General features: G+C 32.4%; 1 protein-coding gene across 1 annotated transcript; it reads right to left on the minus strand.

Annotated features, from left to right (window-relative positions):
• Positions 1 to 8,871: 8,871 nt before the first annotated feature.
• Positions 8,872 to 10,183, minus strand: LOC106433167 (auxin-responsive protein SAUR50). The gene has a single exon (XM_013874010.3). It carries the CDS (start codon positions 9,865 to 9,867, stop codon positions 9,427 to 9,429), a length of 441 nt encoding a protein of 146 aa, XP_013729464.1. The 5' UTR covers positions 9,868 to 10,183; the 3' UTR covers positions 8,872 to 9,426.
• Between the last annotated feature and the right edge of the window lie 3,721 nt (positions 10,184 to 13,904).

The raw sequence follows: 13,904 nt of genomic DNA on the forward strand, positions 1-13,904 counted from the left end.
TTTATAATCTACCAAAAAAAAATTAACTTTTTATAGTAACTCACAAGTTCGTGTATTTTACCAATAGTACATTAGATTAGTAGTTTAGTACTTGAAAACTGGTTTTAGTGCGCCCTTAATGCTTTATACCATGTCATCGATATTAGCATCGGTTGGTTCAGGGTATAGGAGATTATTTGGGCCGAATGCCGAAACACCTCTTGGCTCCTGATTAATTAAAAAAAAGTGTAAAGTGTATTTTATATCTATGCGAAAAACTAATAGTCTCATTATCTAGTATATGTTTCTTTTATTAATTTTTGTATATAGAAGAATCAGTACGAGAAACATTAACATACAAATTTTACATTAATAAATTTATAACATTTATTTTTATTTTATTTTTAAATCCAAAATATTTGATTCAGCATACCAAGTGTAAAGCCTAAAAATTGCATGATTGGGTAACGAACCTTTGGGATGAGATTATATTACATCTCATGGTCCTATATTTGGGAAATGTATGAGCATTTGTCCAGAGCCTTTTAATCATAGAAATAGTAACAAATAGAATATGAGACAAATGAAAAGAATATTTGGTAAGATAAACAAATCTAACTTTTAAAAGGTTAACTAATAGCTACTCTAATTAGTAACACTAGCCACTAAGCAAATATAAAGAGTGAAAGAGATCTGGCGGTGGTGGACAAGCGATGATTACAAGAGAATGATTTTCTACCTCGAAATAGACCAATTTTATTTTACAGCCTTTGCTTTGTTCGTACGTTATTATTTTTTCATGGCCAAAAAAGGGTTTTAAAAGTATAATTAACAATCCAAAGACATTCCGAGAAAATAGATTGTTATTATATTTGAAAAAATGAGACCCCAAAACACCACCAGCGCACAAGACAGCTTTTTTTTTAAACACTACATTCATTCAAACCTACAAGGATGAGATACAAAGCCAGCAGCACACATCAGTGTCTCTGGAAACAAAGCTGGACGAACCAAATGTTTCCCAGAAACTAAAGCCCTAACAAAGGAAACGACAAGAACAACACCTAATCAAACTAGAAGAAGTGTGTAAACATATCAAAATAAACCTTCACCAAAAGTGAACAATAAAACATGATGATTAACAAAGCTTCTTTGAACAAGGCAAAGCGAGGCAGCCATTCTTGGATAAACCTCCGGTTTACGATTCCTCCTATGCTAAATAACACATGCAAATGAAAGGCCAAAGCTTCAAGCTCCAGGAGACCGAACACGTTATGTTCATGAGTCAAAAACGATGGCGCAGAAGGATAGAAACGCCAATCGAAGCCAAACGGAAGAAAAGATCTCGATCGGATCTTGAGGTTAATGACAAGGAGTGAAACAACTCAGAGCCAGGAACAACCAAGCTCAAAAGACTGAGAGAGTTGAAGATCGAGACCTGGTATGAGCCAAAAAAGCTTAAAATCGACATGCAATTCAATCAAGCCACATACAAAGTTCTTAGACAGAACCAGATCTGAAAGATACAAGTATCCAACTCACTTCGACTAGAAAGATCAACCAAAAGAGAAAGATAAGAGAACAAAAGAAAAGAAACAGATCGGCCCCGGCGCTAAGGAAGCAACCGGAGCCGGTAAACCGGCAAAATCAAGCGAAAATTTTTAAAGAAATGGCAGAGGAAAAGTTGATTCTCCGGGAGTCAAAGGGCCCCTTATTGCGCACAAGACAGCTTTACTCCACTTCTTTCTCTGGGGAAGAAAAATCTACTTGAAAAAAAATCATTCACATATCTTTTGTTATTACCAACAACATCATCAAAATGTTATTTTATTTATTACATCACATTCCTTAGGATTCAGTTCTGTAAAAGTCACATGATCCAACTTCTATTCTGATATTTTGCTTACTCTCTTGGAAATCATTACCATTGTGAGGAACTGTCTTTTTTTTTTTTTTTGCTCACTTTTATTAAAAGCATGCTAAAAATATTACAGTAGACACGCTGAAAAGAGTTTGTGTAAACAATTATTCCTTCTAAAATTTGTGCGTACTGAGATGTTTACATTCCCCATACCACTCTTTATAAGGTACATTAGTATTTGTTTCACGATATTTCAATATTTTTTAGTAACTCTTTGTATTTTAAAAAAGTTTATGTAGATAACGAATATAAAAGTAGAGGAATAGGCCCCGAAGTTATAATTACAATTTACAAACATGAAGTGATGGAGTTGGGCCATTCTCTTGTCATTATGTTTCTAGTAAACCCCTCTTGTAATTAATTACCCAGCTAATATTTGTCCCTTCCCTTATCAGATTATACTATTAAACCATTTTATGGAACCTCCGTGATCTGCCTCAAAACCAAAAGAAGAACGAACACTATTCAAATTCATGTTACTGGGGCATGTCCATGACAATTCATTTAAAGTTTATCCGTTTTGTTTGGGAGATATCTCAGTAGAAATGTTATGTTGATAATGAATTTAGCTTGAGGATCTTGAAGGAGTTTTTATAAGAACTTTTTATCAACAAAAAGAAAATTTAGAACACAATGGGTCTTTTCCCGGTTGTGGTAGGACGCCTGAATTTAACGTATGTACTTTAATTATTAGTTAGCTATAATGATCATTATATATTCAGTTTCCCTTCTTTGAAAATAATGACCGAGAGAGAGAGAGACACACATGAGTGGATTCTCGTCTTTCTTTCAAGTTATAATCATGGCAGTTAAATGCATTTACTTTTACAACATAGCTAAATGCATTTGTAGTTAGTTCATTAACATCCAAAACTTGATTAGTGACAAATCTTAAAACTAATTAAACACACAGTTGATCAAAGCCAACGTTACCGGTTCCAACCATTTGTATTAAAATCACCACACGAAGCCTCCAAGCACAGAAGTACTATATGCATGATAAAACAAATGAGGTCGATCGCATAACTTTTGTAATGTAAATTAAGAAATTTCAGAGTTTGATCATTATAAATGGTAACACTATCTTAGACTTAAATCAATATCTCTTAGTGTACATAGAAAAGTATAAATCAATTTGTTTCGGCGAACATACTTTTTACTGTCTAAGTAACACCGTGAATGATTTCACAAAATAGGTAAATAAACAAATTTAGAAAAACAAATATGCGGGGAATCTGAAACACTTGGTAACGAGCATGTGCGTCTGGCCTCGTCCGTTCGTACGTTGCAATTCCTCATTAGACAAAAAACAACGAGAAACAGAGAAGAGAAGTTAATTGTTATGCACATTTTTAGTAACTGATGAGACCGAAATAAAGGCTATACATATATACATTGATGTATGTACGTCAACGACAACCACTCATAGTCCATGTCTTCAGACTTCAAGTCTTAAACAATCCTTCCTGGTGTTGTTTATAAATTATAATTAACCAATTTATTTAGGGAAAATGATTTGAAAGAGAAATATGTTAACCTATCTGAAATACAATCAATATTTTCGTGATTGAATTTGTTTTTAGACCACGTTTTGGTAGACAACTTCATCTTCATGCACACCAAGTATTGCCGAAGAAACTTAGGTGGTCCAGTTTCTCGAATGAATCATATATATATATATATAGAAACTTCATTCTTAAATCGTACAACTGTAAAAACAAGAAAATAAATAACATCGAAGAGAGCTGGTCCTCATCATTAAATTTTATTTTCTTTTATGTAATGATAATAATAAGATATAACTACCTGTACATAGCCCTTTTTTCAAAAAAAAAAAAAAAAAAAACTACCTGTACACATAAGTGCGCGAAAAATGAGAACATGAGAAAAGAATGATGATGAGAGGGTATGGGGAGATTTGTACCACACTGCACACACTTTTGAAGTGCACGTTTGTGTGGTGTTGCTGGCCTTCACCAAACTCTGTTTCAACTTTCAACCTAACCTAAACCTTATAAATCGGTTATCACGTCATTAACCAACTGTTTAGGTTTTGTAACTGAATCACTTGACGGTATCTTGTCTCCCATCTATACCAAGTTACCAACTGAACCGGTTCTTTTGAGCGGAGGGTGGTCTGTTTGGGTTTCAAATTTTTGAAATAAAACTGAGTGAGTGATAAAGCCCAGCCCATCCAACTAATTTAATATTCTTAATAAATGTCTATAACAGGCCTTATTGTTTCGGCCTATTTACCAAAGTTGGAACTCCATGGAGCTTCAAATACTTTTACCGAGGGTGTTTACAGGGAAAAGATAATATGTTACAGTTTAGTCAAAACAACCAAATAGTTACCATCTATAAGGTTTTTTATTCACAAACTAAAGTTATGTTATGTATGGGAGGCAGGGGTACGTAACTCAGTTAAACCGCACTCGATCTTACGATTTTCATGCGGTTCAATATTCTTGATTGATGTCTTTCGTGTGTATTACAAAAAGATGAAAAGCATGTTAAAAGTGAACCGAGATCAAGTCACCTGAGCTAATAAAATTAGTTTTATCTTTTGTTTATATGTACCCAAAAATCATATTTAAACACTCTAAATATAGAGAAGTTGGATAGAATATACGTGAAGAACTCGGCCACATCCTAGCTAGTGAAAACAGTTTGAGCTAAGCTACGTGCCATTGGCATTCAAATTTACTTAAAAAACATTTCTCAGAAGTTCAAAAAGATATCCATTCGAACTTAACACAATCTTGATATATCTGAAATTTTGGGGGCTTGAAACAATTTTTTAAGAATTTTCATAATTTGTTTTAATTTTAGAGATTTATGTCCATGTAAAAGACCTCCAATTTTTTTTGGGACCAAACCAATGATGTTTCAGAGGCATACATGTCTTGATATGTATTTATTCCCATATGTCACCTTCACGAATGACAGCTAAACCAATTCCTAATTAATTCTAAAACTATATTGATCACCCTGCTGTGGTCACATATACTACATAGCGATATCGATCTAAAGCCAGGCTACTTTTCGATCGATAGGTCCTCTGAAAGAAATCCAAAAACTAATAGAGAAATCAATCGATATGTATAACTGACAACCATTTCCTCAATTGGCAACCAATGTGACATATCTTACCTTCCTCTTTTCCTCACTCTTTGATTTTCCCCTCAAAAAATTTCTGACTTACAAGAACAAGTTGGTATATAAAAGACATGGAACCAGGGGAAGCGTGCCTTTTCTTTTTTTTGAATAATTTGTTAAATTTATTTTTTAAAAAAAGCTTTGGTACAGCATGTGTAACTTGACTTGTTTAACTGAACCTTGTATCTAAAAGATAACCTTACACCCGACATAAAAATTTAAATTTATGCTTGTGAAGCAAACCATCGCTGCAAAAGAGCTCCATGCTTTTGACTCCCCATTGCTGAGATAGACAGGCAATTGTTCTTGACTTGGCGGTAAATAAACCGGACCAGGAATGCAACTGGCACCGGTACTGAACCATGGCGTGGCTCGTTCCTTTCTCTCCAGAGAGAATGCAGGGCTATTTGAAAGGCATACCGCAGCAGAAACCGGGCTTGGAAGCATACCTATTTTCTGTATGACTTTTCACAGTTTTGGGCGGTTACTTCACTTATTCGTTTATTTCCTTTTTAACATCATAACCAGTATATATATATTGGGCTATAAGTATTCGTGTGTTAATGAGAGTCTATTAGTCTATAATGATTATAGAGTTTGGTATGTGTAAATGTGTTACTCGTTTAACCGTTTGATAAACTTAGAAAAAGTGAGAGACGTGTATAGAGTTACGCGATAAAATTCCTCTACAGTATTTAGCCTCACAAGATCGACCGAATATATATAAAATTAGTAGCTCAGATGGTAACTTCCTTCTGATGAACCCACAGAATTGGGTTCGCTCCACCATTGAACCCTCTGTAACATTTAATTTTATCAAAAAAAAAAAAAAAAAGATCGACCCAATATATTCGCTTGTGTTTATCTTAGTCATTTTCTTTTAATGCAACTTAGCTTCGTTATTTCAAAATCGAAGTCCACCATCAGGCTAAACAATACGATTTCTTAAGTGTGCCGCCATATAAAAGCCTTATCTATTAAACATGTTGAAAAACGAGCGAACCTTTTATTAATTTTAATGATCAGAAATTCTTAATGATATTCTAACATTTTGAGTTTCAATATTTGGTTTAACTTGATGAGAAACAATATGAATACATTATACATTACTATCCAACTGTATTTAGTTCAACTACTTAGAAGAGGATTTGTTAAATATATAAAAATTAAAAGAATAAGACTACACAGAAGTACATGACGTAAGAGACAGAAGGGCAACCAAGTTGATTTGGTCCAGTGGTATAGGAGTTCCAATTGGAGTGTCCGCCCCTGGGTTCGAGCCTTGGCCACTGCGAAATTTATATGTGGGCTGCAGCACCCGAGACCGAAGACCGTTATACGGTGAACCACATGGTGACGTCCTGGCAGCGTCCATGCTCACTTCGGTCTCTAGTCTGGACCACTTTGGTGGAGCCAGGATACTCGGTTAGCAAAAAAAAAAAAAAAAAAAAAGAGACATAAGGGCCGCTGGTTTCAGTTTTTTCTACACACATACTGACATACGTACCCACCGGAAATAGCCCTAACTCGTAATTTTTTTAATCAATTCTTTCATTTTCAAAATTTCAAATCAAACTCTATAATGCATGAACATGAACTTGTATGCATGTTGGTCTAGTTGAAATAAATACAGCTGCAAGTAACCTTGGTATTTTAAACTCCTTAGCAAAAAAAAAAAAATTTATAAAACTCTATAATGCGTAAACCATCACCATGTGTGAAGATTCAAATTTAACGAAAGTGGTCAACGATCATAATTTTACTCGAAGCACTCCTATAGCATCTTATTATTCCCTAAACACCCAATTCTTTAGTTTTCCAAAATTTACATTTATTTATTGAATTATTGTTAAAAAAGAGTTTGAAAAACAAGAAAGAAAAAAACAATGAGCGTGAGGAAGGGTATGGTGTAAATTGATCAGAAGGTAAGGGCAATATAGAAAATTAAAAGTTCCGTGATTGGATCGGTGACTCCTAATGGGTTTTTCTTCGCTGTCCTTCCAAAGAATCTTCTTACCATTTTTCTTGTCAAGAAATTAATTAAGTTCTGTCTAATAATATTTTCTGTAGCTATTTATACGAATCCACTAAAAACGTATCTCATATATAACTCCAACTATAAATTTTAGATACAGACTTCATGTCATTCCAAGTGGCAGTACAGTGCTCGTACATATAGAAAAGGACATGTGTATTTTGTAAACTATTCTCTTTCTTTATATATATATATATGGGGGTGATTTTTAAAGTAGAAAAAATGTTAGAACATATGCCAGATTTCGTATACTTGTGGGGTTTAGGATGGAGTTAGTGTTATTTTCATAAATACATATATAACATTACTGTAAATTTCAGAAAGTATTATGACATTTTTGACTTTATCACTTAAGTGTTGTAAATTTCAGAAAGTTTTATATCATTTTTAGAAGAGGGGAATAGACCATGGAGAGAGCACATTAATAATCTCGACTACCTTTCAAACTTCTAGCACTAGTCTAGAGTTATAGGAGTTCTTTTTCTTTTCCAAATAGTCCAGAGACTAGGTTAATATCTGCACCTTGCGCGAAATCAACATTATATATATAAATTATTTTATGTATTAAATATTTTTACATATTATAAAATAATAAATATATATTAAATAATTAAAATCAGTAACTATTATAAATATAATTAAATTGGTGCGAACATATAAATCAATTGTATTAATCCAATTTTTATTTTTTATTTGATAGGATATGTTATTAAATTTAAATGATACTAACATAGATAATATATTTTAGTATATTTTTAATATTAATGTCTATTAAATGATGATTTCTACTTATATAGTTTTTTATCATTTGTATCTTTTATAGAAAAAAATTTAAATGACTGATAACAAAAATTTTCATTGTGGGATTAATAGTTTTAGTAATTTATAATTTAAAAAAAAAATAAGTTGTCAATGATCGTTCAAAACTTTTATCAAAAAAATTGTTCAAAGTAAATTTTGAAACTAAAATATTATATTTTATATAGTTTATAGTTTAATTTAAAACGATATATATTAATCTTATTAATTAATTAAATTAGATTTTTTACTTATATAATTTTGTAATCATTTGTATTTTGTCATAACAAAAATTTTAAACCATGGATCATAAAATTTGAATGTGAGACTTTTTAATAGTTTTAGTAATTTATAGCCGTTTGTAAAAATTCAAAATATAACATATACATAAAAATCTAAATTTTTATTATATGGTTATCGTGGTTGTTTAATTTATTTAATAGCTTAAAATTAAACAAATATGATAGAAGATACACTATTTTTTATCAAATCTTTATTATTCAAAATCATTAATTGTCATATATATTTTAGCCATATTAGGCAATTCCGTAAATTTTATTTAAAGAATTAATAAAGTACATTAATGATGAATTTATTGTTAGTTTAATAAAAAACTTATTATATAATTAGATGGACCAACATATTTCTCTAATGATTCTAAGAATCATTCTAGTGATGACATGTGGCTACAAAAAGAAGTTGTAATGATTTTCAAATAATATATAGGGGATTCTATGAACAATATAAAATACACAATTTCCGCGAGAAATCATTCCAATAAATGCGAATGATTATGTGTACCGGAGACTGTACTTTTTACTGTGTGGAAAAAATGAAGACAAAAAAAGAAGTTGAACACAGTCAGGCGAATCAGAAAATGGGCTAATAGTCTTTCTTTCACATGGCCTTGGTCGGATACACTTTTCACTCATAAAATACATTTTATCGTTGTTAACTTTTTCTATTGGAACACACTAAATTTTCCTGCAAAATAATGGTTATATTAATACTTTTAATCCATAAAAAATATACTCGTAGTTAAACGTTATAACAAACAACCCCCTAGTAGTTTGTATTTTATGGAAGGGTCGAAGATTGTACTTTGTTACAAAAGTTTTGATAAATTTTAAAGAAATAGTGATATTTGAAAGTACTTAGCACAACTATCTATTCCAAAACTTATGGAAAAATAACAGAGAAAGGTGTTGATATTCAAATCAAAAGCCCTTTGAAATCAACTCACTTTCTCTCTTTCCCATCAGACCAAACGTTCATCTGTCTTATTTACATTTACAGTCTTGAACTTGGCTTCGAACCCAGGATGACTCGGTGGAATGATTCACGCACTTTCTAACCGCCGTCTCTTTCACTACTCAGTGAGTAACTGGCCACCCGATTCAAACTCACCAATATAATTATATATTTAATAGTATAAAATAAAAAAGTGACCCAGAGGCGATTAAAATTAAAACTCAGCCTAGTCAATGACGATTTATTCAAAATTTTGATTTCTTCACCGTCGATCTTAAAAGAATCACCAGACGGCTTTATCGACGACCCCGTGAAGCAACGGTCGAGATTCGATCAAAAGATCAAGCTTGCTTGTGACCCCTCCGTGGCATTTCTGGAGATCTTCGGGACAAGTACACCGGTTCGACCGGGAAATAAACCGGATAGCTTCCTCGAAAACCGATTCTTCACAGGGGATAACCAGCGGCCCCTGGTTAACGAAACCGTACTCCTCCTCAGCTTGGACAAGTAGATTACTCAGGATCGGATGGTTCAGGTACGACGCGCGCACCACGAATCTCCTGCAGCCACTTCCCACGCATACCGCCACGTGTCCAGATGGAACATCCGACGGCACAGAACGGCTGACTGAAGATAAACGTGCTTTGTTTCGCCATCGCCTGAGCATTTGCCTGAGCCTCACAATGTGGCGGATCTTGCTGCATTTTCCGACACCTTCGGCCATTGTTGTCTCTTTCTTCTCTGTTTAGTTGGAAAAGACTGAATCTTGAGCTGCTGTTTTTCTTTCTTCTTCTCACGAGAAAGCAGGTGGGAGGGATTTGAGCATTTGGGAGAGGCGAAGTTTAAATAGTGAAGGGAATACAAAAATGCTACCAGGTTTTTGAGATAATTACGGAACTGTCTTCTCTGTCTTTTCGAATTAGTGATTATATTTTGATTAGGGTTATGTATTTATTATTGTTAATTAGTATTATGGTTCATATTAAAAGTCTTTGTTTTTTGATAATTGTGTTGATGGACCGATTATGGGGATAAATACTTGGCCCTTAGTTAATTTACATCAGGATAAGATTCGTATTTTGATGTATCTATCACTTTTTTGATTATACAGTAATCATGAAAAGACATTTAACTTTGTTGGCAAAAAAAAACAAAAGGCACTAACTCTGTTGACCAAAAGACAATTTAATTTTGAATAATCATTCATAAAAATGTTGCCAGGATAAAATTAATTAAATTCTATTTTTTTAAGGTTTTAAGTAACTTTTAAAAGTTGATGTTGAGACCAAAAAAAAAAAGTTTTGTTTCAGACGAAATTTTGAAAGTAAAAACCAACCACATGGATAGCAGCCTCCAGGAAATTATTAAGATTGTTAATTTATGTTTATGATAAGCGAAACACATTATATAACTGTATTAACTTCTCTCTTTCACGAGAGTGAGAAGTGCTCCGGCCGACAAGTGGGCTTTCACAGCCACCGTCGGTCCTGTTTCTCTTCTATTTTTTTTATGTGCTTGCCTTTGTGTGTGGGAGAGGGATTTTGATCACGGCTCTCATGATAAGTCTTTGACTCTGGGATGTTTTGAGGCTCATATAGCTCTATCGTCGCCGGCATATGATTTCGGGGGCGGAGATTATCTAAACTCTGCGTCGCCGGCTCTATAGTGCATGAGGTTTGGTTGATGTGTTCAGGGTTACCTTCTGGGTGTGAACTGTTTCGGATGAGATCTCAACATTTGTTGATTGATGCTCTCCGTTGATGAAGTGAAGGGATGAAGATGAACACGGGTTTGGTTATGGATCTCGTAATCTTGTGATTGGTGGCGTTGTGGCTTTAGCTGAAATATCGACAAGGTTCGATGAAGCTCTCCGTGGAAAGGAGGCCTGCCGCTGAGGATGCATGTGATGTTGCAGAAGATTTCCGGTGTGGTTCCGGTGAAGCGCCGCTTTGGTTTCCGGCGTTGGGGAAGGTGATAGGGTTTGGCGACACGTGTTCTTCTCGCTGTTGAGGAGTCAACACGTGTTTTTGACTTGTGTGTTTTGGTTGGGCACTTGGACTTTTGGTGTTCTCGGTTTTCTTTTGGGCTCGATTTTTAGTTTTTGGTGTAATGTTGTATTGGGTTTTGTACTTTGATCTTGGTTATTATAAAATTATCATTAGATGGCCAAAAAAAAAAAGTATTAGCTTCTCTCTCACCACTAGCGGTTAAATGATAACCGAAGATGCTTCTTTCTGTATCCCCAAACAACTTAATTTTATTTTCCAGAAATAACATAAATTGAATTAATATATTACGACGTACCAAGGCACTAATTTTTTTTTTGTAGCTTGTAATGTGTCAATGTCTCCATGTGCGGCGATGCCCATCTCGATATTTTTGTATCTTGCTTTTCAAAAATATTCCCACAACAAGCAGCCAAACCAATTATGCAAAAACTAATTATCTATTCTACTAAACCAAGAACACGACTTATTGATATATATATATATATATATATGATCCAACTATTTTAATATAATTACTTAAAAAAAATATTAATTATTTAAGAAAATATTATACAAAGAAAAACACAAATATGACTAAAAAATACAATTATCTATTCTATTAAAACATCTATTGATATATGTGTGATCCAACTATTTTAATCTATTATATTAAAACATAAACATAACATATTGATACATGGAGAATCGCCACAAATACCACAATCATAGTACCACTTTTCATGTTTACATTAATCACTTTTACCCTCACTTTTAATGAAAGGTAAAAGACACTTATACTCATAAAGTTAACTAATCTAGACTTAGGGTTTAGAGTTAAGGGGTGTGATAGGGTTTTTGGAATGTGAAATTTAGGATTCTATTAAATATATAAATAAATACTTTAAAAATATATAAAAAATTTTAAAAAATAGTTTCAAACATAATTTTCGATGTTCAAAAAGAAAATTTGAAAAAAAAATTTAAAAACAAAACTATAAAAAGTTCGAATTTGAAAAATAATAATTTGAAAACATTAATATATATATATTTTTTTATTTATTTAAATAATAATTTATTATATATAAAGATAACAAGGGTATAAGAGTCTTTTGTTACTTAATGAAGAAGATATTTTTGAAAATGTCCCTTTAGTGGTGGTAAAGATGAAAAGTGTTACTAAGAAAGTGGTAAAAATAAAATTTTCCTTTGATATAGTTGTAATTCAACTATTTTAATACAATTATTAAAACATTTTATTAATCATTTAAGAGAAATATTATACAAAGAAAAACATAAATATGATTAGAAATACAATTATCTATTCTATTAAAACATGAACATGACCTATTGATATAGGTGTGGTTCAACTATTTTAATACAATTATTAAAACCTCTTATTAATTATTTAAGAAAAATATTATACAAAGAAAAACATAAATATGACTAAAAAATAAATTTCTAAAAAAATATACAACAAAAATTATACCCGCTATTTTAAGGATGAGTCAAAATATAGTTATATCTGAAATTTTAAAATGAATCATGAAATATTGAAATCCATAGTATGCACATGATACTCTCGGTCAAATATGATGTGCCTAAGCTCTTCGAATTCGTTAAAATCAATAAAATCTATGATTGACATCGTTATATTCACTACATAGAAATTAAAATCAAAACACGCAGACGCTACGATCTTATCGAATTACTTGAATATACATGTTCGTATATTATGGTAAATATCTGCAACAAATAATAATGCGTTGCAACTATAATGGTAAGTACGAGTAGAAATAAAACATAAAAAAATATTTAACATAAAAAAAAAATATATATATATATATATATATTTATTTATTTATTTAACATAAATGTACGTGGGTTAACCAAGTGATATGGGAGGGTAGGGTGCCATCCCCTCCTCATGCGGTACGCACGTACCCCACTTGTTGGATTTAAGGATCTTCCAGTCTCTTTTCAATTTTCCTTCTTATAACCAAATCTTATTTGCCTCTGCATACTTCATTATTGCAATAATAATTGCATGACCATCCATCTAAATGCCATGCATCGGCATTGTAGTGTCTCCTTCTGCCCTCATCCACTATATTCCACATATGTCTACAACTGTACATATATGCAATATATAACAGCTTATCACTATTTAAAAACTATCGCCTTAATTAAGTATCCTAAATTATTTTCATTATAAGCCGGTGATTAGCTATAATAAGCAGAGGGGGGATGAACCTAATTGAAAATCTTAGTCTTCTTTTATCTTCCAAGCTAGAAAATAACTAATCATAGCTTTCACGGACCATAGAAATAAAAGTGAGGTCGCTATCTCACCCTCTAAAAATATAACAAAATAAAAAGTTTGTAAAAAATTAGTATGATATAAAGTGTAACACATAGAACTAATAAGTTCAAGTACGTAAGAAAAAATGACTTTCAGTTAACAGTTTGCAGCTATGTACTTTATTAAACCTTAATGTCTATTTAATTTAGGATTAAAAGCGAGAATAAAAGAGAAATCATTAATTAATTAGTACTACTAATTAAGTGGTCGTGTGTGTGGTCATAGCTGGCACATGCCATGTTTATGTTGGTAAAAAGCATTAAGAGACATACTATCACTAAGGCACTAATCAGGATAATGCTTTGTATTTAGCAGATATCTTTCCGGCGTCTTCTGACAACTTCTAAGGTTTCACCACGTCTTGACCCCCTCCCTTAGATATTTGTTTGAAAAATAAGAAATTGTGTTTTGTTG

The sequence above is a fragment of the Brassica napus genome, chromosome C8 (genome assembly GCF_020379485.1).
Source record: "Brassica napus cultivar Da-Ae chromosome C8, Da-Ae, whole genome shotgun sequence".
Classification (NCBI taxonomy): domain Eukaryota; kingdom Viridiplantae; phylum Streptophyta; class Magnoliopsida; order Brassicales; family Brassicaceae; genus Brassica; species Brassica napus.